At 44.0% G+C, this 25,146-nt stretch overlaps 1 protein-coding gene across 3 annotated transcripts in view; it reads left to right on the forward strand.

Moving 5' to 3' along the window:
- The window catches only part of LOC144711748 (ARM repeat superfamily protein), a 69,386-nt gene extending 51,412 nt beyond the window's left edge, over positions 1 to 17,974 (forward strand). For all 3 annotated transcript variants that reach the window (XM_078585770.1, XM_078585771.1, XM_078585772.1), the window contains 14 exons: positions 11,001 to 11,140; positions 11,229 to 11,416; positions 11,980 to 12,108; positions 12,180 to 12,265; positions 12,351 to 12,466; positions 12,546 to 12,658; positions 12,779 to 12,902; positions 13,004 to 13,125; positions 13,369 to 13,784; positions 14,319 to 14,637; positions 14,721 to 14,860; positions 16,778 to 16,899; positions 17,017 to 17,221; positions 17,792 to 17,974. In XM_078585770.1, coding sequence (XP_078441896.1) covers positions 11,001 to 11,140; positions 11,229 to 11,416; positions 11,980 to 12,108; positions 12,180 to 12,265; positions 12,351 to 12,466; positions 12,546 to 12,658; positions 12,779 to 12,902; positions 13,004 to 13,125; positions 13,369 to 13,784; positions 14,319 to 14,637; positions 14,721 to 14,860; positions 16,778 to 16,899; positions 17,017 to 17,221; positions 17,792 to 17,882 — 2,311 coding nt within the window. In that variant the 3' untranslated portion in view covers positions 17,883 to 17,974. The remainder of the gene's footprint in view (positions 1 to 11,000; positions 11,141 to 11,228; positions 11,417 to 11,979; positions 12,109 to 12,179; positions 12,266 to 12,350; positions 12,467 to 12,545; positions 12,659 to 12,778; positions 12,903 to 13,003; positions 13,126 to 13,368; positions 13,785 to 14,318; positions 14,638 to 14,720; positions 14,861 to 16,777; positions 16,900 to 17,016; positions 17,222 to 17,791) is intronic.
- The last annotated feature ends 7,172 nt before the right edge of the window (positions 17,975 to 25,146 follow it).

Consider the following 25,146-nt stretch of genomic DNA (forward strand, 5'->3'; position numbering starts at 1 on the left):
ACTCATGGGTCATAGATTGAGACTCCCCAATCCACCCAGCTTCACAGGTCTACAAACTATGTCCCAGGAGACCAAAGGCATCCTGCCGTATGCCTCGGATCCAGCTCCTCCCCAAAAGAACCGCCTCATTAATCCCACCAATCGCTTTACTACTCTCATGGGTATCTTAAATATCTAGAGATAGAAAATTGGGATTGCAAATAACCAAACTCAATAACATTAACTGGCCTCCTCTTGATAAAACTCTATTCTGCCATCTGTCCAATCTCCTTTCCACCTTCTCTATCATCGGCTGCAACTCTGCAACAATAACACTGCATCAGAACTGGTGGACCTAAATACTGCATCAGAACTGACCCCACAGGTGTGCCTAAAGCACTGGCTAAGTGTGTCTCCTCCTTCGAGGAGGCCTGAGAAGTCCACAAAAGCCGACTTGGCTCGATTGAGCTGTAGACCTGAGAAGTCTGCAAATAAGTCTGATAATGCAGAGAGATTTCGATCTTCCTCCACAGATCCTTCCATAAAGGATGTTGTGTCGTCCACATATTGAAGTAGGGGAATACCATTTGGATAGCTCACAGTCTGGAAGCCTCTTAAGAGGCTGTGTTCGCGTGCTTTAAGGGTAAATGAGGGTAAAGTGTCCACAGATAAGACAAATAGTAATGGGGCTAATGACCAACCTTACCTGACTCCCCTGTGTGGATGGATCCATTCTTACTGGTGCATGTTCACCAGGATACAAACAGAATGGTCTGTAACACAGTGCCACACCCTAGATGAATACGACATCAAAGAAGGCCTTCTGGGAAACTGTACGGAGAGGCTGTCCTAGATGGCGAGAAGAGGGGAGCCGAGCAATGACATTGCTCTGGGAAATTTGGCTACACTGAACTGAAGAGATATTTCGGTGGGGGGAAGGCTTCTACAGACGGGTTAGCCCATGAGATCGAGGGCCTCATGGAGGCATGGTTCTCTTGAGATGTGAATAGTTAGAGGAAAGGTTGACTCTCTAAGCACAGAGCCATAGGGTTCAACATGTGTACTTTTGGTTGGATACCACTTTATCAGGTAATCACTTTAAACCTTAAAAAAGGAAAACACAATGCGGCACCCATGCCACACAATCATCCAGAAATAATTGTTTTCACAAAACTTTCCATAGAAATTTCCATTCGAGGGAATCTATGCCTTTGCAAAGTCCACTTTCCAGATGAAGCCTTTACTCCCGTTTCTCTCCCAAGCTGATAAAATTTCCCCGGCCACAACTGGCCCGTCCACTGATTGGCTAATAGTGATAAAGGCTGACTGAAAAGGTCCAAAGGGATATCCAATTACAACCCCCCCTCTTCCCATCCACCACTCCCCCCCCCCTTACTGGTTGGCCAGTACTTTGGCGATAATGAGATAGACAGAATTTGATAGTGATATAGGCATAAAATCCCCCACACTGATAGTGATAAAGGCTGCCTGAAAAGGTCCAAAGGGGTATCCAATTACCCCCCTCTACTGGTTGGCCAGTACTTTAGCGATAATGAGATAAACAGAATTTGATAGTGATATAGGCATAAAATTCCCCACACTGACTGCTCCTGGGCTTTGGGCAGAATAAAAGATATGAGTGGTTGACATGCTCTAGCCCAAAATTGCCAGGCAAAAACTCTTCCAAAGCATCCATGAGCTTTGGCCCAGCCAGCTCCAAAATCCGCTCAAGAAGAATATTGGAAATCCATCTTGGCCTAGTGCTCCTCCATTTAGCCCTTGGATCGCCTCCCTCCCTTCGTCCACCAAAAAAAGCCTCATCAATGCAATTTGTTGATCTTGTGTCTCCTTGGATGCCCATCTACCACTGCATCGCCAATAGTTTTGGGCCCCCCTCTAGTTACCATCTTGAAGTGAGCTGCTACTGTGCCTTCCACGGCTTGTGCCCCAGCATATTCTCTATCACCCACTTGCACTTTTAGTATTTGGTTTGAACACCTCCGTCCAATCTCCACTAAGTGGAAGAACTGTGTGCTGCCATCGCCCTCCCTCAATGAAATTTGCCGCGATCGCTGCTTCCAATCTAGTTCCATCTTCCCAAAAGCATTGGGTGTCCTCCAGGTTATCTAGTTGTCAGATTCTTGAGAGGGCATCATTCCTTGTATGGTTTCTCCCATCTCAGATTTGCTTCTTGACCCCTATAAGATGCTGCCGGAGGCCCACCAGTTTGTTGGACAGTCTTGCCATGGCCGTACCCTGTCTGGTTTGGGATGTCCATCATGATGCCAACTCAGCCTTGAACCCCTCCTGTACCCATGATCTATCCATTTTGAAATATGCGGGTGTGGTCTGACCTACATTACCTTGCCAGATAATTGGGGTGTGATCCAGTAAAGGTCGGGGAAGGGCTTGCACGTCAGCCTGTGGGTATTCCTCCAACATCTCCATTGAGCATAAGAATCCAACTGCGCAAGAGAGTGTGGTAGGCCGTTTCGTACGGCGCAATGTGCAAGTATAATCGGTGGGCCCTACTTCTTGTGGTCTGGCTCCCAATATGAAAGACTAGAAGGCTGTTGCCCCTTGGTCCCTCCCTCCAGTACTATGGGGCCTATTCTGCATATCCAGGGTCACCTTGTAATTCCCCCCGAACAACATTGGGATACCATGGAAGATTGAGACCACCCCTTCTAGCTCCTCCTACAGCATGTCTCACCGGGTTGTGTTAACAGGCCCATAAACAGATGCCACCGCATACTGAAAGTTGTCACTCCTAAATTTCACTGCTACCACATATTGTCCTGTCCAGGACCGTTCTTTAGCGAATAACATCATATTCCAAGTCACCAATAAATCCTTGGATCTCCCAGTCGCATTTACTGCCAAGATCCCATCGAGGAATCCTCCGTCCACCAGGTTCCACTCCTTTGCCTCACACCTTTCTAACATTGTCTCATGTAGACAGACTACCCCCCCCTCCTCCCCATTCCTGTAAATATCTTTCCACTACTGCGCATCTCCTTTCATTCCTGAGACTGTGTACATTCCATGGGACACACTTCATAATGGCTCCGACGACTCCCCTCCCAGTTGCTGTTTTGTCTGCAACTCCACTGACTTGGCAAGTGCACATGCCCTTCAGTTCATGATGGGATCCTGCTATCTCCACTTCCTCTATGTGACTCGGTGTCTCCACGATCTCCTTCCGCTTGGCAGTTGCTGGTCCTATTGTTTTTCCTTTCGGATCCTGACTGGGCTCCAGTGTCTTCCCTTCTTGTACTTTGTCCCCTACCTGCAAGCTACTGTTCTTTCCGGCCACCTCCCATGTCTTTCTTCCCTCCGTGTCTCTGATGGCCCATTTCCACCAATGCTGTACCAGACCACTAAAACATAGAAGATCTCCTTTTGTGACATGATGAGTCCTCAAGGTGCACGCACCTGCCTTTGTCCCTGGAATCCTTCAGTTTTGGTTGTCCTACAGGGAAATCATTGTCTCAATCCTGACTGGAGCCTGTCATCTGAAGACAATTTGGTTCATCTAGCTTTATTGTCAGGCCCACTGCCGCTGTTAGGCCTACCGCCACCACCATATCGCGCTCTCTCTGATCGGCTTCAATCAAGTTTTTCCACCTCAGTGGAAGTGCCTCTTTGAGTGATCCAGTGGGGTCCAACGGAGCTCTCCGCGTGCCCTCGTCTACTCTGCTGGATCTTCATCGGCTGAACCATCCGAGCGGTCAATAATCCTCCGGATCAGTGAACTGGTAGAGTTTGCCTCTTCCGTTTCAATCTCCCCATTCTTCCCCCCTGCCGTGGATGTAATCTCGTTGACCGCCTGGATCGGCATAGATCTGAAATTGTTATCTTTGTGCTGCGCGATCCCCATTCCAGTGTTGTCGATCAGCGATGTTCTCCCCGAGTTTCCTGCTGTCAAAGCTTTTGTCACGTCTGCGGCTGTCAACAGGACAGAGCATGGCCAGGGTCACCCTGTTCCTTGCCAGGGAAAACTCTGCTGGCAGGCACTCCACTTCCATCACATTCTCTTTGGACTATCTATTCCATAATACATTCTCCGTAGGCTTTTATGAGCCACCCCTTCTTGATGACCCATGGCACTAGCCTTCCCCAAAGGAGCAACTGGTATGATCCTCGCCCAGAACATAGTACGTTTGTAGAATCCGACGAAACAGTTGATAGAGTATGTACTCGATCGACGTGTATTAGAAACAATGAACTTCAAAGAGAGATGAAACCAAGATCCACGAGAATAAGGTAGAGTGAGTAGATCCTCGACTACACTGGGAAGAACTGAAATACGAAACTAGATGGACGCAGGCGAGACCGGATCGGCTCCCTCCTTGCAGTGGTCATGGAACGAGCTGGATTGGCTCCCCCCTCCTCCTTGAGAGAATCTCCTGTCTAATTGATTCTGGAAAAATGCATGCTCCGCCGCCTCTGCTGAGATTCCTCTTTATTCTCTTCTGCTCCCGGTTGTTCTCATTCTGTTTGTCGTTTGTATTCCAGGCTGGCGCGTAACGTGGCAGCCCTCTTTCGTCTTTTGGTCTTTAACAGCATCCAACCAAAGATCCACACCTTAAGGGGGATCTTTTGTTTAGATATGGCATGTCAATAGTGGATGGTTTTCAGTTCCTCTGGGCATCTGTGTCTGAGCCTTACATCACCATCCCTAGAGGAGAATGTTAGTGAGAGACTAGCTACTATGGGCTAATGGGCCCTATTCTATAAGCCCATTAGCCCATCTATCCTTCTCTCTCTTAGGGTATACATACCCACCTATGTACTCAGTTATGTGAATGTCATTATCTTCCTCTTCCCTTCCACAACATGGTATCAGAGCTCCAGAGCTCCTCACCTAGGGTTTGACATCGCCCGCACATCGCCGGTGCCGCTCTTGCAGCAGCAGCACATCGCCGCCGCGCGCACGCGCAGCAGCCCGCAGCCGCTGCGTGCACGCGCAGCAGCCCGCAGCTGCCGCGTGCACGCGCCGCAGCCCGCAGCCGCCAGACGCCGCGCGCAGCCGCCAGCCGCCGCGAGCCACAGCCGCCAGCCGCTGCGCGCGCGCTGCAGCCCTAGCCGCAGCGCCGCGCCGCAGCTGCCGCCGCGCGCATGCACCGCAGCTCCAGCCGCAGCGCGCCACGCCGCAGCCGCCAGCCGCCGCGCGCGACGCGCCGCAGGTCCAGCCGCAGCGCGCGCCGCCGCAGCCGCCAGCCGCCGCGACGCGCCGCAGCCGCCAGCCGCCGCGCGCACGCGCCGCAGCCGCCAGCCGCCGCGCACGCGCCGCAGCCGCCAGCCGCCGCGACGCCGCCGCAGCCTAGCCGCAGCGCGCCCGCGCCAGCCCTAGCTGCAGCGCGCCGCGCGCAGCCGCCAGCAGCTGCACGCGACGCCGCCGCAGCCCTCGCTGCCGCGCGCCCATGCCGCAGCCGCCAGCCGCTGCGCGCACGCGCCGCAGCCCTAGCCGCAGGGCGCCCACGCCGCAGCCGCCAGCTGCTGCGCCACGTGCCGCAGCCCTAGCCGCAGGGCGCCCACGCCGCAGCCGCCCGCCGCTGCGCGCACGCGCCGCAGCCCTAGCCGCAGCGCGCCTGCGCCACAGCCCTAGCCGCAGCACGCCCGCGCCGCAGCCGCCAGCCGCCGCCGCACGCCGCCACCAAAACTAACATGCCGTTCACTGAGACTGACTTCGCCGAGAGGCCCTTGTCCTACAAGGTGGCCCATCCGCTCCCATCGGTCCCGGAGGTGACACTCCTACGGGGCCCGAATCTCCTTCAGTGGATGCGCTTTGTCGAAACCGCCCTGAAGGCACATCAGCTCTTCAAGCACTGCACTGAAGAGCCCCTTACAGTCGACCACCCACACCATGCGGCGTGGGACGTTGAGGAACAGTTCGTCCTCGGCTGGCTGTATGCGTACACCCTGGCTCTCGACTTCCGCGACCGGTTTCCGCATCAGAAAACGGTCAAAGGATTCTGGGATCAGGCGCGCTCCTTCTGTGGCCGGGACAACGACTGGTGGCGCCTTTATGCTCTTGCATGTCAGGCCAGCAATCTCCGTCAGGGGACGCTGACCATCTCTGAATATGCACTTGCCCACAAGAAGATGTGGGATGAGGTGGACTATTATCTTCCACCCGACGACCCGACGTCGAAGACGTACCAGAATGTGCTCCTCTTGCGGATCATGGGCTTCCTCAGCGGCCTGAACCGCGAGTATGATGACGTCCGTCGTCGTGCTTTGCACCGCAAAGAAGGTTCACCTGCTCTTGAGGAATTGGTGAAGGAGCTCCAAGAGGAGGAAAGTCACTTTCTCCTCCATGGGACTCCCTCCTCCGGCCCTCCGGGCGAGTCGACCGCCCTGCTTTCTGCCCCCACCGCGTCTGCACTTTCTTCCGGCGGCAAGCCCCCGGCGATCCTCCCTACGCCCACATCCGCTGCTCCACCAGCTGGGACGGCGGTTTGCTCATACTGCAGCAAACCGGGCCACGGGAAGAACAAGTGCAAGAAGCGCCTGAATGATTGGAGAAAGAAGAAAGAGGCCGCCGATGGCAAGGCCATGGTGGCCCAGTCTGACTCATCCTCCGCCAGCGCCTCCTCAGTGACCATGGATCAGCTCCAGGCAGATTTGGCCCGACTTCGTGACCAGATGGCAGCCCTGCAGAATCCATCCACGGCTTACTTCGGTGGTTTTGGTGCGTCTTCCACTCCTTCCCCTTCCGATGAATGGTACTGTGGTCATACGGCTTTTCACTCTCCTGTCGTCTCCGATACTACTTGGGTCCTTGACTCGGGGCCACGAACATATGACCCGAGTAATGCCCGGTTTGTGTCCTACGAGCGGCATCAGGGTGGCCGTACGGGTCTCACGGCAGGGGGTGGACGACTTCGTGTGGCTGGCATCGGGGCAGTCTATGTGGACGGTCTTGGTGTGGTCCACAACGTCCTGCATGTTCCCGACCTGCGGGCAGTTCTTATGTCTCCACAGCGTTTAGTTGATGCCGTCTCCTGTTCATTCCACCTCAGGCCTGACGGTATGTTTCTGTCTGACAAGGTGGGCCGGACTACACCGATTAGGCGGGAGAATGGACTGCTGCTGTTGGATGACGGAGGCCGCTCCCAGTGCTTCATGGTGCACCGGACTCTACTCTCGGCGGCTGAGCAGTGTCGGGGTCGTCTTCTGGTGGAGCATCAGCGTCTTGGACACCCACCTTTCTCTACTTTACAGCGTTTGTTTCCGTCGTTATGTTTGGGCGTGGACCTCAAGACTGTGATTTGTGAAGCTTGTCAGTTGGCCAAGCATCGTAGATCCTCTTTTGCTTCCTCTCCGTCTCACACTATGACCCCGCTGTTCCGCGTCCACAGTGATGTATGGACGCGGCCCCACAGCCCAGTCTGAAGGGGCATCGCTACTTCCTACTCTTTGTGGACGAAGCTACCCGCTATACGTGGGTTTACCTTCTGACTGCGAAGTCGGAGGTTGCGCAGAATGTTCGACATTTTTGCACCATGCTCCAGACGCAGTTCGGTCGCGGCATCCAGCGTTTTAGGTCTGACAATGCTCGGGACTTCTTCAACGCTGACCTCGACTCTTTCTTTGCCGACCGGGGCATTCTCCACGAGTCCTCCTGTGTGGCCACCCCCGAGCAGAATGGCATGGCTGAGCGGCGGATCGGCTATGTTACCTCGACAGCGCGCACGTTGCTGTTGGACTCGAAGGCGCCTAGGCGTTTTTGGGGCGTGCGTTTTGACGAGTACTCATCTCGTTAACCGTATCCCCACCCCGCTCCTGGAGTTCTCCAGCCCCTTGACCGGATGACTGCGGCCTTCCCGACGCTTCCTGAGGACGGGGCTCTTGCCTCGTATCTTCGGCTGCACGGCCTACGCCCATGACTCTTCTCCGACGCGCACAAAGCTTGATGCTCGCGCCTCAGGTGTGTGTTCGTGGTTACTCTTCCTCCAAAAAGGGTATCGGTGTTACCATCCGCCTCTCGGCGTTTCTTCATCTCGCAAACGCCACCTTTGCCGAGCATGAACCCTACTTTGGGGACTGTTCTACCTCATCACGCCTTCCGCTGGATGAGGCTCCTTCGCCCCTTGGGGCCCGCCTGATCGTGGAGTCTACCACCACCACACCACCCTCCTCCCTCCATGATCTCTCTCCTTGCCTCCTCTTCCTCAGTTCCCCTGCGGGTCCTTGGACGTGTCCTCCACTTCGCCTTCGCTTTCCTGCCCCTCCCCTTGGCAACTCCTCCTCTCCCATTGGTCTCCGGTTCACCATCCTCGTCCCCTCCCGGTGAGTCGCCCTTGTCACCCGTTCGTGACCAGCCCTCGTCTCCATCCAACTCATCTTCCCCTCCTACCGCCGACATACACTCCTCATCCGGTGTGTCATCTCCTGCTCCTCCCGGGGAGTTCCCCCTTGCTTCTGCTCCTCCTTCTGTCGATGGTGACGATCAGTTGGGATGGCCTATTGCTCTACGGAAAGGGGTCCGTCAGTGCACTAAGGCCTCCCTATACCCTCTCTCTCATTTTATCTCCTTTGACCAGTTGAGTCCTCCCTACCGGTTATTTCTTTCCCGCATCGAGTCCGATCCCGTTCCTCGTCGCTTAGCCGATGCTCTCGCCTCTCCTTCTTGGAAAGCGGCGATAGATGAGGAGATGCAGTCTCTCCTCAAGAACCACACGTGGGATGTCGTTCCACTTCCCCCTGGCAAGAGGGCTGTGGACTGCAAGTGGATCCACGCCAAGAAGCATCATGCGGACGGGACTCTCGAACGCCTCAAGTCTCGGCTTGTGGCTCGGGGGTTCACTCAGTCCTATGGCGTAGACTACTTCGAGACGTTCTCACCAGTGGCGAAGATGGAGACTGTCCGTCTTCTTTTGGCTCTTGCGGCCCATTTCCATTGGACCATCCGCCAGTTCGACGTCAAGAATGCCTTCTTGCATGGCGATCTGACGGAAGAGGTGTACATGCAGCAGCCGCCGGGCTATTCTCTCGGCCCCCCCGGTCACGTGTGCCGCCTGCGGAAGTCTCTCTATGGACTCAAGCAGTCTCCGCGCATGTGGTTTGGGCGGTTCTCCTCCGTTCTGAAGACCGAAGGGTACACTCAGAGTAATGGAGATGCCTCCCTCTTCTTCCGTCACAGCCCGACCGGGATCTCCATTCTTGCCGTGTACGTCGACGACATCCTCATCACGGGGTCTGATGCTGCTGAAGCTGTCCGCCTGAGCGCCGCCTTGGCTAAGGAGTTTGAGATCAAGGCCCTCGGCCTTCTTCGCTACTTCCTTGGTCTCGAGGTGGCCTACTCTCCTCGTGGGATCTTCGTCTCACAGCAGAAATACACCGTCGACTTACTAGCACTGACTGGGATGACCGATTGTGCGCCGGTGAGCACTCCCATTGATCCCAACGTCAAGTTGGGCAAAGGACAAGATTCACCGCTGACGAATTCCCACCGGTATCAGCAACTGGTGGGGAAACTCCTCTACTTGACGCACACTCGGCCTGACATCGCCTTCGCCGTCAACTTGCTCAGTCAGTTTATGTATTCTCCCCGGGAGGTTCACCGTCAGGCCGCCCACCGGGTTCTTGCGTACCTGAAGGGCTGCCCCGGCAAGGGCCTGCTCTTCCCTCGCAGTACTGACCGGACCGTCAAAGTATACACTGATGCTGACTTCGCCGGTTCCGTTGTGGATCATCGGTCTACCACGGGCTACTGCACGTTTGTTTTTGGCAGTCTTGTCAGCTGGAAAAGCAGCAAGCAGGACAAAGTGTCCCGTTCTAGTGCCGAAGCCGAGTACTGCGCACTCGCCGATGGGGCCTCCGAGGGCCAGTGGATCTATGGCATCCTTCACGATCTCCGCGTGGAGTACGCCGGCCCGATTCACTTCTACTGCGACAACAAATCGACGATCGCGTTAGCCAAGAACCCTGGACAACAGGGACGTATCAAGCACATGGAGCGCAACGGCTACTTCTTCAAGGAGCGAGTCGACGAAGGGATCTTTGACCTTGATTTTGTTGCCTCCTCCGACCAGGCAGCGGACGTCCTCACTAAGGGCCTCTCCCGCCCACTTCTTCAACGTGCCGTCTCCAAGCTCGGCATGGAAGATATTCATACTTCGCTTGCGGGGGGGTGTTAGTGAGAGACTAGCTACTATGGGCTAATGGGCCCTATTCTATAAGCCCATTAGCCAATCTATCCTTCTCTCTCTTAGGGTATACATTCCCACCTATGTACTCAGTTATGTGAATGTCATTATCTTCCTCTTCCCTTCCACAACAGAGAAAGATGTGGCTATCCACCCTCAACCATTGTTTGTACCACACAGTGGTTGTATATCTTGTAAGAACTGCTGCATCCTCATATAATCCTCCACTCTGCAGTCTGACAGGGTGTCTACCAAGCATGGATTTCACGTGTCTTTCCATCTTTCCCAAAATTTGGCCTTAGGATTCGGGAAGAGGAGGAACGAGTGGGAACTCTTTTCTTAGGTTGCCTCAAGTTGACTAGTCTTCCAGAAAAAGCCAGTGTAGCATGGCACAGAAGCATTCTCAAACTTCTGGGAAAACATTCCTGAACGCCAGCTCAGTTTTTGATATAGATTGCCCCAGTAATCTATGCAATCCCAACCAGTTTTTGATGGGTGATTTGGAGAGCTTACAAATATTCTCCCAAATGATGTTGCTGATCTTAAATGTAGCATTACTAATAAATTTGTAGAGATGACTTGACCTTTTTTCTGACTTAATGAAAATTCTCTATGGTGTGATATGATTATTGGTATTTAATTTAATGAAGGTTTCTAATTAAAGATTGATAAAACTATATTGGCCTCTAATTTTCCCTTTTTTCAAGAGATCCTTTCTCTCGGCAACATTAACTCGTATGTGTTTCTATTAACTCTTATGGAACTTTTGGTAAACACGCACCTGAATAGAATCCTGAGGGCATTTTTTATTTATGACCTAACTTTACTTGCTCCATGTTGAGTTTGAATGATTTTAAATGGCAGTTGTATTGAAGTGACGGGGTCATATGGTGAACAACAAGCAGACTTAAATATTAGTTTGACCGCTATTGGTTTACTGTGGACATCATCTGATTTTATTGCCAAAGGACTTCGTGACAAAACTATTGGTGACATGGACACTGGTATCCATTTCCTGGTTGCAGCTTCAGTAGAAGCCACTTCTCATGAATGGAGCATCGCAGACCTTCCTAACCTTTTTTTCTGTTGTAGGGGGGATACGTAACGTGACATATGATACAATGAGTGATAAGTTGGAGAATATCCAAGATGAATCTGAAAGAAAGCCAACTGGAGAATCTAGAGGAGACAATTCCTCATTGAGTAGTGTTCATAGTAATAAGTTACTACTTTCTGTATTCTCCATATTTAGAAAGCTTGGAGCAGATGAAAGACCTGAGGTACATGCCTCTCCTTCGGACCCATTTTTTGTTAGACCTGTGATTTTTCTTTCTGTACTCCATGTTTAGAGTATATTAATTATCTGTTTGGCTCAACTGAAATTCAACAAAGTAGAAGTAAATTAACATATTGCGCAGAGGCCATAAGCTTCTGGATTTTCTCGTATCAGCAGTTTTATTTTTCATTTGGGGAGGATTTATCATGCAGCAGCTATATTTTAGCGAGTATTGCTCTAAAATTAAATTCCTTTCTGGCATTTCAGCATATAAATAATCCCATATTTTCTGGCTTAAATATGCAGTTCTTCAATACTTCTGCATCTTTTGATCCTGAAATAATGCTTACTACAGAGTTACATAGAGGGCTTACTATGATGCATGCTATTATAGTGTGATATTGAAGGCCATACATTGCTCAGAAATCTTTTATATGAGTTTAACTTATTTTTTTTAATGACAACCTTATTGCATCTATAATTTGTGTTTTACTTCATTGAACTCATTGATGACATGTGGATGCTTTTTGGTGAAGCTTGAATTTATGTGAAATCCTTGGCGTGCAGGTAAGGAACGCGGTAATTCGTACACTTTTTCAAACTCTTGGTAGCTATGGTCAGAAACTTTCGAGAAAGATGTGGGAGGACTGTCTCTGGACTTATGTTTTTCCAATTCTTGATGACGTTAATCATTTGGTGGGTCCTGGTTTGAACGTAATTTTTGCTGATATGTGTGAAAATGTATATTCTAATGTTGTAATCTGCAGGCTACAACATCGTCCAGAGATGAATGGCAGGGTAAAGAACTGGGCACTCGACGGGGGAAAGCAGTTCACATGCTAATTCATCACAGGTTCATTTTGTTTTGTAGTGTTTATTAAATTTTAGATTGGCTTTGTATCATATCTCAGTCTTAGAATAAAAACTATATTTTACAGCCGCAATACCGCACAGAAGCAATGGGATGAGACCCTTGTACTTGTCTTAAGTGGAATCACCCGGCTTTTACGTTCTTTTTTTCCTTTTCTCCAAACCTTGGACAATTTTTCTGGTGGTGAGTATCGTCATGACTTTGACTTGTCTCTGTTTTCCAACTCATTTAATCACATTTGACATCCTTTTCATGCTCACAGCGTGGGAAAGATTGCTTCACTTTGTGAAAGATAGTATTTCCAACGGTAGCAAAGAGGTTGCCTTTGCTGCCATAAGCTGTTTGCAGACAACCGTTATGTCTAATTGTGCTAAGGTGGGGCTTGTTTTTTGGATTACCATTATAAATTTTAATTTATTTCTATGTTCTATGGTCCGATAAACTTTCTGGTGTAGATATAATTCTAAATCTTTTTGCTTTTGCATCATAAATCAGGGAAATATTTCTGTGTCCCAGCTTAAGTCCATTCTTGATGTTTATGAACTCGTTCTTCAAAGGTCTCCTTCCTACACCAGCACTGCTGCCCACAAAGTGACGCAAGAGATATTAACTGGACTGGGTATCATATATTCTAATCACATTCTTGAAAATTAAGGTTTTCCCTTTTGGTTTAAATGGCTTAATGCTTGATTCCCCTGAAAGAAATTCCATGGCTTTCAGGCAGCCTCTTTGTTGAGGCAAGATTAATGTTCAACAATGATATGTATGCACAGCTTCTTGTGATTCTTCAACTGGCTATCAGACGTTCTGTTGTCCCCTCTGAGAGCATTGATGCAGAATTTGTATGACTACTAGCCTTGCTAGCTTTTATCAATTTTTGGTTCCATATGTTTTATGCCGCTATACTCTTGTCATGTCTGAACTTTATTATGCTTTGGAGGCTAACTATTTTTTTGGTATTGATTGATGTTGAGAAGCTTAAATAATGTGAGAAAGTGAGTTACTTGCATAATCCTGCATCAACTGTAGCTAATTCTGTATATCTTCTATCTTTACTTAGTTCCTACTTCATTGTATTATTGCAGGGAAATGTTCAATCTATGTATCGTACAATATTTGAGGTTATACCCATGTTATGCCCTGAAGATCATTTATCTTCCATGTGGCCTCAGCTTCTCGAAAAATTGCTCACATTTCTCCCAGGATCATGGTCTTCTTTAGGTGATGAGAAAGATGAGACTAATTCCACAGCGAAAATACATGACTCAGAGGGCTTAAGAGATGATTCCTCTAATGCGCAAAGGAATGCACTGTCTGATGTTGATTTAATCGTACCAAACCAAGTGGCAAGAAATAGTCTAAGCCCCAAGGATGCTGCAGCATGCGGTTCAGCTAATGTGTTTGGAGAGAAGCTTATTCCTGTAGTAGTGGAGATGTTTATTCGAGCTCCTGAGACTGAAAGGGAAATAACACTTCCCGAATTTCTTCATTGTCTTGGAAGGTTAGTTGCTTTTTCTTCCGAAGTGGACTTTTTTAGGAATACAAAATGTACTATTTTGATTATTTTTAGTTAAAAAGGAAAATCATTTATGGGAAAAGATTCTGCATCCGAGAATACTCATAAATCCTTGATTTTGATTATATTTAGGTGCCATTTTTTCTGTATTGATATGGCTTACTCATGGCACTTGAGCCAGCAGGCAGACTCTTCTAATGGTCAATTCCTGGAATAAAGTGTTTCGAATTCTGTCTAACTTAATCATCTTATTGAATTGAATGTCTTTTAATGTGCAGTCTACAGGTAGTTAACCTAACCAGTCAGTTGGTTCAGCTTGCATCCAGACATTTAAGAGAGTTTAAACATTTGTCAATTGTAATGTGTTCATCTGTCAAAATGAAGTTTTATTATGAAAGCAATAACAACTGAAGATTTATTTAACCTTTCAAATAATATGTTCCTATGGCAAAATACATGTTCCTTTATTCAAATGAAACCAAGTTCTTTTGCTTCAATCTTTGTTTTAATTTCTTCTAGGTGCATGAGCACTAGGAGGGACAATCCTAGTGGGAGGCTTTGGAGGTTGGCAGCAGAAGGCTTCAACCATGTTATGGTTGATGTCGTGACCAGGGGGAAATCTGACGAGATCGAGAAAAAAAATCTCATATTGAGAAGTCGGTTGTGGAAGGAAGTTGCAGATATTTATGATACATTTTTAGTTGGTTCGTGTGGGAGAGTCATTGCATCTGGTGCCCTCTCTGCTGAAACTCTCAGTGCCGATGAATCACTGGAGATAGCCATATTAAACAATCTTGGAGATCTTGTTTTAAAGGCGCAACTAGATTCACCATTTGATGTAACTTCGTTACTTCATCTATGTCATTTTATTTTTTTTAAATTACCGTCTTACATCAGATTTGGTTATTGTGGCTATTTCAGAATTTGGAGCGCCTTGTTTCAGTTTTAGATCGTTGTGCATCTCGAACTGGTTCTTTGCCACTAGAGACAGTCAGTCTTCTTCCGCCACGCTGCAGCAGATTTTCCTTGAGTTGCTTACTGAAGTTGTTTTCTCTTGCTAGGTATTGACTCATTAAATTTGGTATTTTTGGTTCTGCATTATTTCCTTCTCCGTGGGTGCATATTTTATAGGAACATTCATTAAGACTAAGGTATTTCCATTTACCTTGAAAAACTTTTGTATGGCATAGTTTCAGTGGGCTTCAATGTTCTTATTTTTAAACTGGATCAGACTGACTTCTCCTTTTCAATATAGCTGAGAAAATACTCTCAAATTTAGAAGCATTTTAAAATTAATCAAAGTTTTTATGGCTCAGTGTTCTTACGAAGAGGGGGATAGCATTGGAATCTTGGTCTCTCTTTTTCATATATTTTTTGAAAAAGAGGGAAAGGCCACCTAAAATCGCTGATCCTCTCTATATACTTATCATGTTGAAATTATAAGTTCACACTTAATCCATAAGACTCCACCCTTCCTCTCACCTCCCTATAAACAAAAGGAGACTAAACTCTCCACGTTCATGTACTATCGCAACTAGTGGGAATAACCTCATGAAGATGCAGAAATATTACCCAAAGCACTACACCGAGCCATCCTTGGTCCTCCAACTCCCTAGATACCACTTCTCGTGGGGAGTCCCAGAAGGCCTCCTTTGAGGAGACATCCACCTTCGTGGTAGACAGGCTGGCCCACACTGCTTGGGCAAATAGGCATTCACAGAGAATTGGGAGTAGCCTTCTTCGCCCCGCAGGCACCACACATGTGGGACAATTCCTCAGTTCGGGGCTTCTGTAAGCCATCTCTTCCTAAAGGCCTGCATCACCAATCTTCATCTAAGGAGCAGCCACCTAAACAACTGCACTTTTAGGGAGATCGTTAGCGGGTAGTTTGCGGCTTAAGTAAAATTGCGGCTTAAGTGACACTGATAGGATCCTTGATAGGATCCTCAACCTATCTAGGGGTAGTTTCGTCATGTTAGCCCACAGGGGCATTTCAGTCATTTAGCTATCTTTGTATTTCCTTTAAATAGGGATGCCCTCCTTTTAGGATGGCAGCGAAGAAGAAGTAAATTGAAGTAAGGTCTTCTTGTCTCCCTCTCTCCTTCAACGATTCCCGTCCCTCGTTATCGTCTTCAGGCAGCTTGTCCTCAGCCGATCCCTACCCCCTCTGTTGGGCCTCCTCTCCGATCCTTCCCGTTTCACCTCTCTACCCCGGGAACTTCTACCTCGCCTCGTTCTCTACCCTCCTTTCGATACGAGCCTAGATTAGGTTCGTACCAGACCCATGCTACGCCATAACAGTTTTTATCATGGAAGGATATCATGTGTTTTTTCAAAAAAATGCCGCTTCTCCACTAACATGGTTGTAACATGGTTCTCCAGCTGAAAAAAAGTCTGATAATGGTTGTAACATGGTTGTAAATGTCAGTTACACTTCTCATCGTCTTGGTACAGCGGAAGTCTTTGCATGAGCACTCACCATTTAATGCAGTCCACTTAAAGTCTTATTCACAAAAATATTAAAATAGATGGTAGAATAGAAATCAGAAAACAGAAATGGAGCAAGAGGGGAAGAAATAGAACTATAAATGGCTGAGTGTTTTCGTGAACTGTCACTCATACAAATGGGGTTAGAATAGAATCATTCGTTTATTATCTTTTGTGTTCTCATAAAACCTGCTTCCTTTCTCTTCATTCTTGAGCAGTTAGTTTGTCTGTTTCTTTTTAGCTTTCAAACGCAGACATCTTGTTTTGAATGCTTTAATGGTTTTTTAGAAAAAATATTAAAAGAAGGTAAAGCTTTTGCAACAAAGTTGGTCAGTATTCTATTAGCACATCGTTGTTTTCAGGCAAAAATGTCTGAAATTATTAAATATACCAAGAAACTATTTTTCTTTAGAAGATGTCGCTAACGTAATTATTGTACTGCCAGTGTCCTTTATCTTTTCTTTTAACTCCTCTTTTATTTTTCAAAGCAGCTATGCATTGGAAGATTCTTGGCACACCACTAGAATTGAGGTAAGCAGAATCTCCATCAGGTTTCTCATGAACAGATCCAACATCATATTGAATCAATACCTGAGGGACGAAAACGATCTAGGTGCTCTTTCCAAACCCATTATCGTTTTTATATTCATTGTCAGTTGATTTTACTCAATCAAGAAACTCATTTTTTTAATTAAATTATTTTCCATTGTCTTCTTAATTTTTCGCATAGGCGAAAGTACGCTGCCTACAGTTAGAACCAAGGAACTAGTTCATGTTCTCAAAGAGCTTGCTAGGATGATTGTTCATCCTGATGTTGAGTCCGTTCTTTCTATACCTGAGCATCTCAAAGAAAACAAATCAAATGAAAAGGGGGTCGGGCGAAGATCGCACCTCTTGCTTCTTTTTCCATCATTTTGCGAGCTTGTCTCGTCAAGGTCTGTGCTTTCTTATTTTCTCATTTTGTTTTATTTAAATATTTGATTTTATTTCTCATTTTATTTACTCATTGTGAATGTTCTTACAAAAATTAGGTGGAGATGAAAAACACTGGAAAATCTCTTTTTGAATGACATTGTTTATTTTCCTCTTTTATCCCTCTATCTAATAGCTCATTAAATCGGGCTCTCCTCCCCACGATAAGTACCATTTAATGAACCCTAAAACTGTTTTATGAGGGTTGACCCTCGTTTTTTTCTAGGTTTCTGCATCTCTCCTTTTTTGTCTCTTGATCATAGTTATGTTTTGTGAAAACCTTTTTAACATGTTAAATATATTTTTGACTTTTCCGGACCAGAGATCAACCCTTAAGTTTTGAATATGGCGTGGGCACGTATTCTGCACTTTGAACTCCTAAAGGATATAGTAATTTGATACCAGAGCTCCCTGCAATTATATCCTCAAAAATAATTTTCTTTGATAGTTTTGTATCATTTTATATCATCTCATCTTCGTAAAAAAATCATATGTGACTTTCATTAGTTAATCCTCGCCATTGTTAATTGAAGGGAATCTAGAGTGAGGGAGTTGGTTCAAGTGCTGCTTCGACTAGTCGTGTCTGAGCTTGGGCTGGAAAAGCTAGGCTTAACGTGCTTTTAGTTTAGATCAAAATGTAGGTTTATGATATATGTTGGTGTACGTTATATTACATTTACTCTGCATTAATTAGATTTCTCTCCCTCTATTTTTTACCTTGTTGCATGGATATGTTTTTCTTAATTTTTTTCTTCTTCCAGAGAAATTGAATAATTAGAATTTTAACTAGTTAACATTAACTATAAGATATACTGTTGGCTGTTCTCTCACATACCAAAATAATGAAATATAGGAACTAAAGTGGGAACTTAAGAAATACATATAATTTAATTTTCACATGATAAGTTATAAGCGTGACATAAGTTTTCTCATCCACAATCATTATGCATTTTATAGTATTCAAGACTCGAAATAAAATGGGTGTAAACTTTTGTACTATAGTTACAGATCATACTAATATAAACGAGTGTTGATTCTACTTATACACATCATCTCAGATTTGATAAAGAATAGTTACAGTTGAAGCTAAGGTTTTCACATTAACTGGAGAATGATCATATAAAATATTCCCCATTGAAATCCTACGACAACTTTGGTATGTTCGTCTATTGCAATAGAATCTTATCTTGAAAATCATATTATCCAATTTAACCATTTGTTACTTGCTCAATACTTACTATATGCAAGGCCAATGTCACATGTATTCACCTTTATGGGGAATAATGTAATAATATGTTTTTGAATGATGTTATTTCCTTGCAAACTGAAGAGGATTAAGAAACAGGCACAAAACATTTATATATTAGGACTGTATATTATTTATGGTTTGTTAAAGGTTATGCCATCATGCATTGTTGCTTTAAACCTTTTTTTCATTATGGACTCCTTGAAAGGAATTTAAGATATTTTTTCTATGTAAAAGCACATGTATGTGCCTAATTTTCTTAACAGAGAGACCATAACCATAGCATATCTCACTATATGGATTTTGGCGTAGGATTATATCCTATTTTTCATGTAACAACATATGTTATCTTAGAGTTAAAGTTTGTTTAAATGTGGGGTAACACTCAAACACACCAGTCTGAGTCAGTCGATGTGGCTTAGATACATAATGAAGATGTGGCTAATAAACGCATAGAAAGATCTATTGCATAAATTTAGTTGTAAACTCATATAAAGACCTATGACCACATTTGATTTGGTCATGTCTTGATACTTAGTTATATATTAAGGGGGGCTAGACTTAGCCCCCCTTAATATAAAAAAATCATATAGTGAGATATGGTATGGTTATGGTCTCTCTGTTAAGAAAATTAGGCACATACATGCTGCAGTGATGTATTGATGTAAGGGATGTCCACAGATGACAGACAACAATGGCTCTAGATGGTTTATCATCTTCATCAATGGATAAAGTAAAGTTTTCAGTCTCTACATGCATTCCAATATCAATTCATACATGTTTTAAAGTATTACATTGTTGGATAAAATATACTTAAATGGCAAACTGAGATTTTTTTGGATAAATATAAAATTCCCAACAATACTGTAATTATGATATGATTAAATTTTAATGAAGTGAGAAGATATCTTGAGTCATTTTTATGAATAATCATTTCTGGAGGTAACTACATCACTGCAGCATGCATGTGCCTAATTTTCTTAACAGAGAGACCATAACCATAGCATATCTCACTATATGATTGTTGTATCACTATATGATTTTTTCATATTAAGGGGGGCTAAGTCTAGCCCCCCTTAATATATAACTAAGTATCAAGACATGACCGAATCAAATGTGATCATAGGTCTTTATATGAGTTTAGAACTAAATTTATGCAATAGATCTTTCTACGTGTTTATTAGCCACATCTTCATTATGTATCTAAGCTATATCGACTGACTCATACTTGTGTGTTTGAGAGTTACTCCACATTTAAACAAACTTTAACTCTAAGATAACATATGTTGTTACATGAAAAAATAAGATATAATCCTATGCCAAAATCCATAAATTAACAAGATGTGAGGTGATTGAGTCATCCCCTCACATGGTATATATGACCCAAGAAGCCCATGAGGGATATCCATCCCAGAACCAAAAGACATTTTTGGTGAGTTTTTCAATTAAAAAATATTGTTCTCACCAAATAAAACCTCTCTAGTTATCTTTAATGCAAGAATTTGTATACAAAATAATTTTTAATTGAATTTGTATCCCAGTACCAAAAGACATTTTAGGTGATTTTTTCAATTAAAAAATATTATTCTCACCAAATATCCATCCCAGTACCAAAATACATTTTTGGTGAGTTTTTCAATTAAAAAATATTCTTCTCAAAAAATATAACCTACCTAGTTATCTTTAATGCAAGAATTTGTATAGAAAATATTTTTATTGAATTTTTATCTCTATACTGTCATCTATAAACAGAAATACCTTCACAGATACGATCTATCTGTTGATCAGATATGATTTAAATACTAATTCATTAATTGCCTATAAAAAGGGAATTACAAGCTGTGTGAGGGAGAAACAGCTTGCAATCTAAAGTTGGGTCTTACCAACAATTCTCTTCTTGTTAATGAGAATTTTGATGCAGGCTTGCATGTCAAGGGTCAAATTATATTCATAAGTTTTATAAATAGAATACATGCTACCTCCCACGAAAAGAGGACTGGATATTTGGTAAGCTTTTACCATCAAAGATGGTGTCAATGGTTAAACTTGATCAGTTTTTTCCAAGATATTCCCAAACCTGTGAAGTGAATATTCTGAAGCATTTTTTTTCCAGTAGCAAGATGGTTATTTCATACATATTAATTTACTTACAGCTATTCATAAAAGGGTAGACCTTAAGCTGGATGTATGTAAAGAATGTGCTTTTCCCTAGTGAACTGAATTAAGAAGTGTATATGGACATAACTTAGTGCATTGAAAGGATTCCAATCATCAGCTCTCTATCCCCCTTAGCAGTCATTAGTATCCTGATCACCAACCAATGGCTGGATAGTCTCCTCACTTAAATTATACGTCAGTTTGTTCGCCTCTACTTTGCCTTAGATGTACCTACTAATTTCACTCCTTTTTTTTCTTTTCTTTATTGGATCTGGGTATCAGTAGTCATCGAGCTTATGGAACTGACATAAACTTTTTCTTTAATGAGCTTATGTTAAATGTTGTTTCATATTTAAAACATTGAATTATGATACAAGTCTTTGCCTTAAGAGGAATAATTCATTACATACATTATTTCACATCTTCTATAAGTTTTGATATTTTTCCTGAATTTGGAATGATTTATGTGTGAATGAGACAACAAATATAACCTTAACATTTTCATTGAATTTGACTGTTTGACCCATAATTGTAAGAAAAAAATATATTGGATAGTTTATGAGGTAATGACAGTCATCAAAGAATTTATAAAAAGTATAATTCATAAAAAAAAGGAAAAAAGGGTTTATAATCAAAAGCAGTAGACACTACTGTAAGTGCTATGGTTACCATGGGCACAAAGGGAACCACTGGCCACATGGGAACCACTGGCCACTGGCCACACCCGAAGGCTGCAGCACCGCCTGTGGCCAACAGATTCGGTATCATAGGCCACATGCGTGAACACATGGGAAATGCTGTCTTTTGGAATTCCAAAAGATTATGGTTTTGAAATTTACTTCGTGTATCATTTTTTGGCATCTTTGAATAGGAGATTAACCAATTATCCTATTCAGCTGAAATGTGTGCCAATCCAAAATCACTTATAGAAGAAGCTGACCAAGGCCTATGGGCCTTAGTGTATAAACACAACCAAATAAAGTGAGATGCAGGCTTTGTGCTGTCACGGCCCAAAGCCTGAACATAGCGGGACTTCTTAAAAGAAGGCTTATGTCTTAATAGTGACATTTGATCTTATGAAATTAGATCGAACAGTCAAGATCTATGCCTATCCCTTGTAATTTTTTTCTTATATGTCTTAGGCTGTGAGTTGGCAACCGCGGGCTCTGACACACCTAAATCAGAAGCCAACACATGTAAGAGAAGCTGATGTGGTACGAATGATGTGGATTGAGGAGCATTGCATCTAAAGGGACTCCATATCTGTGATTTAATCATAGCCGTTGAATCCTAATTGAGATCGAACGGTTTGAAAGGGTCTCTAGAGATCCTATATTGGTCCCTGCCCTTTTCATGGTGAATGGTGGACTCTGGGAACAAAGAGGCAAAGGGAGTGGTCCACAGCAAAAAGAAACTTTAGGAATCATCCCACATTCGTAAATGACAAAATCCTGCCTATCCTGATGTACAAAAATCTTCTATGTTTATGTGCTACGGCCATCTCTTCTCATTATAATCTAAAACCATTATGGATCGTGAACAGAAGAGGATCCTCATATTTATTTTCATTACTCTTTGAATTCTTTTGGTCAAAGGTGGTGACAGGCTTGGACCTAAAGAAATAAAAATGAGAATATGATAGGAGACAACAGAAAATGAGGGCTAACCTAGACAAAGATGCCACTGCAGAAAGGTGTAAAGCCGATGGCGACCCTCCAACACAACAAGGAATTTCGGTAAGTAAACTTATTGAATAAACTCCTACATAAAGAATTATATGATCCTTAAAAATCATAAAAGATAAACAAATTGAATCGAAGCCAGAATTTGGCAAGGCATCTTGTAGAACACTTCTCGAAAATTTGAATTTTCAACTACTTTTCCTCATTTTTTCCATCATCTTTAGTTCAATAAAAATCTCTAAAAAACAACTAAATTCTCTGATAACATCCCATCTTATTCAACTATTTTCTTATAAAAAATAAAAATTAATTTTATTTCTTCAAAAAAATTAGATAAACAATCTCTTATTTAGGTTTGTCGACAAACACCTGTAGGGAATGGCATGTTCGGGATGTGACGGGATGGATGACAATCTGTGACAGAAGGTGCGTGATGAAAATTTTGTCACGTCACCGTCCCGTCACACGTCATGGTTTGTGGCGTCCCCGTAATGTCCCCGTCACTGAATGGCGTCACCATCACATGTGACGGGAAAAACAACCATCCGGAGGAAAGAGAATTGGAGGAGCATATCTCCAATTATCTTTGGATGGCATCCTTTTGCGCGAGCAAGTTAATGCAGGGACTTTTCTGAAAAATGCCAAGAAATCGAGTTAGCGACACCACGTGACAAAATCTCGGCGGTCAAAAAGCTTAAATCTAACGATTTTTAAACTTTTTTGGTCATTTTTAAAAATCCGTCACGGCTGTCATCCGTGAAGGCCGTCCCGCCACGTCACTCATCCAAGGCCCTCCGTCACCGTCGTGTCACCGTCACGCCCAGTTTGTCATCTATTACTGTTACCATCACGGGCCCCTAAGTTCATCCCCATCACCATCACGTCATCCGTCATGTTGCCGTCACCATGACGTGTGACATGACGGATGATGGCTGCCATTCCCTAAACACCTGGAATGTCTTCTTAATTTCCTTGAATTCTCACTTTTTTCTCTCTTGTCAAAATTCTTTGTCCCTCTAACCATTTCCCTATTTCCTCTCTAACCCCTATACATAAATCTTTACCATTTCTAACTATTTCTACCTATAGCTTCGAGCTTTAATAATGAAATCCCTTACTAGGCTTATGATCATAATATCTCTTCTTCCCTTCTTTTAATATTTTATTAAATCAAATCTCTAGACACCAATCCCTGAGGAGACTACCTTGCCCTGGGTGAGATAACAAGTTAATAAATATTATTTGATTTGACAGAAATTTATTAGAACTACAAATTAATACCCCTAATTTAGCTTCATACACACCTACTAAGGAGGGTGAAAAATTAAAAACCTTGTCCACTTGTGTGACATTATTGTTATCTACCAAAATGTTTTGGAGGAAGTCCTCAACCTGGAGAATTCCATATCAACGAAACCCCGACAAGTAGTGAAACTTGCCTGCCCGCATGACAATATTAAACACGGTAACATTTGGGCCGATATGATATTTGTTCATACATAGCAATTTTTCTGATATATGACATATTATTTTCAACAAAGTTTAGATACCGATTAGTTAACTATATTTATATATAATTAGGTTAGTGCCAGATCTAAAAACTAATGTTATATATATTCCTTCCTACTCGGACACCAGATATTGTCCGCAAACGTAAACCTGGGCGGCTGGACCAATACCAAACAGGAACACTATCTAATGACAACAAAGTTCTTAAGCAGTGTAATCCACACAAAAGAAAAGAAAATTAATTTTCATTGATTAAGGTCACATCACTAATATTAAAGAGACAGGAGTTAAGATTTAAATTATACCTTACAAGGGAAAAATTTGTTCGACACATATAATCATCAAGAGATTCACAAGAACCCATTAGTAGATCCTCAAAGAAAAAAAATCCTTAATCCTAACTTGACAAGTTTCTTATAGTTTCCAGCTTAAGTGGTTGACAGACTTGATGCAGCCTCTATATTCTGCATGATGCCACGATATCTGACATTTCTGTATAATCCTTTACACATACACATACGAAGAGAGAAAGATAGAGGGATGAAGAGATGGAGAGATGGACAGAAAGATTATATTGAAAGATTTTTGTTCTTACGTCTGTCAGTGAGAGTTGAACCAAGCTCGTCTATCATCCATGATGCCACGATAGCTGACGCTTGTGTAACCTATTACGCAGACACGTACGTAGAGAGAGAGATAGAGAGATGGAGAGATGGGGAGATGGAGAGAGATTATATCGAAAGATATTTTAACTTACGTATCTGTCAGCGAGAGTTGATCCGGCCTCTTCTATAGCTGACGATAGCTGAGGCTTCTGTATAATCTTTTACACGGACACGTACGTAGAGAGAGAGATAGAGAGATGGGGAGATGGATAGAGAGATTATATTGAAAGATATCTTAACTTATGTGTGAGCGAGAGTTGATGCAGCCTCTTCTATTATCCATGATGTCACGACAGCTGACATTTCTGCATAAAGCTTTACACGAAGACATACGTTAGATAGAGAGATGGAGAGATGGAGCGAGAGATAATATTAAACGATTTTTTTACTTGCGTGTCTGTCAGCGAGAGTTGAGCCAGTCTTTTCTATTATCGCCGGCTTTTGTATAAACATTTACACGGACACGTTCATAGAGAGAGGGATAGAGAGAGATGGAGAGAGAGACATGTCGACAGATTTCACTTGCGTGTTTATAAGCGAGAGTTGATCTGCCATTTATTATTCTGCATGTATTCTATTCTATTATTTGTCCCCTCTCTCTAACCCCTACTCTTTCTCTCTCTTACTTG

The sequence above is a fragment of the Wolffia australiana genome, chromosome 14 (assembly GCF_029677425.1).
Source record: "Wolffia australiana isolate 7733 chromosome 14, ASM2967742v1".
Classification (NCBI taxonomy): domain Eukaryota; kingdom Viridiplantae; phylum Streptophyta; class Magnoliopsida; order Alismatales; family Araceae; genus Wolffia; species Wolffia australiana.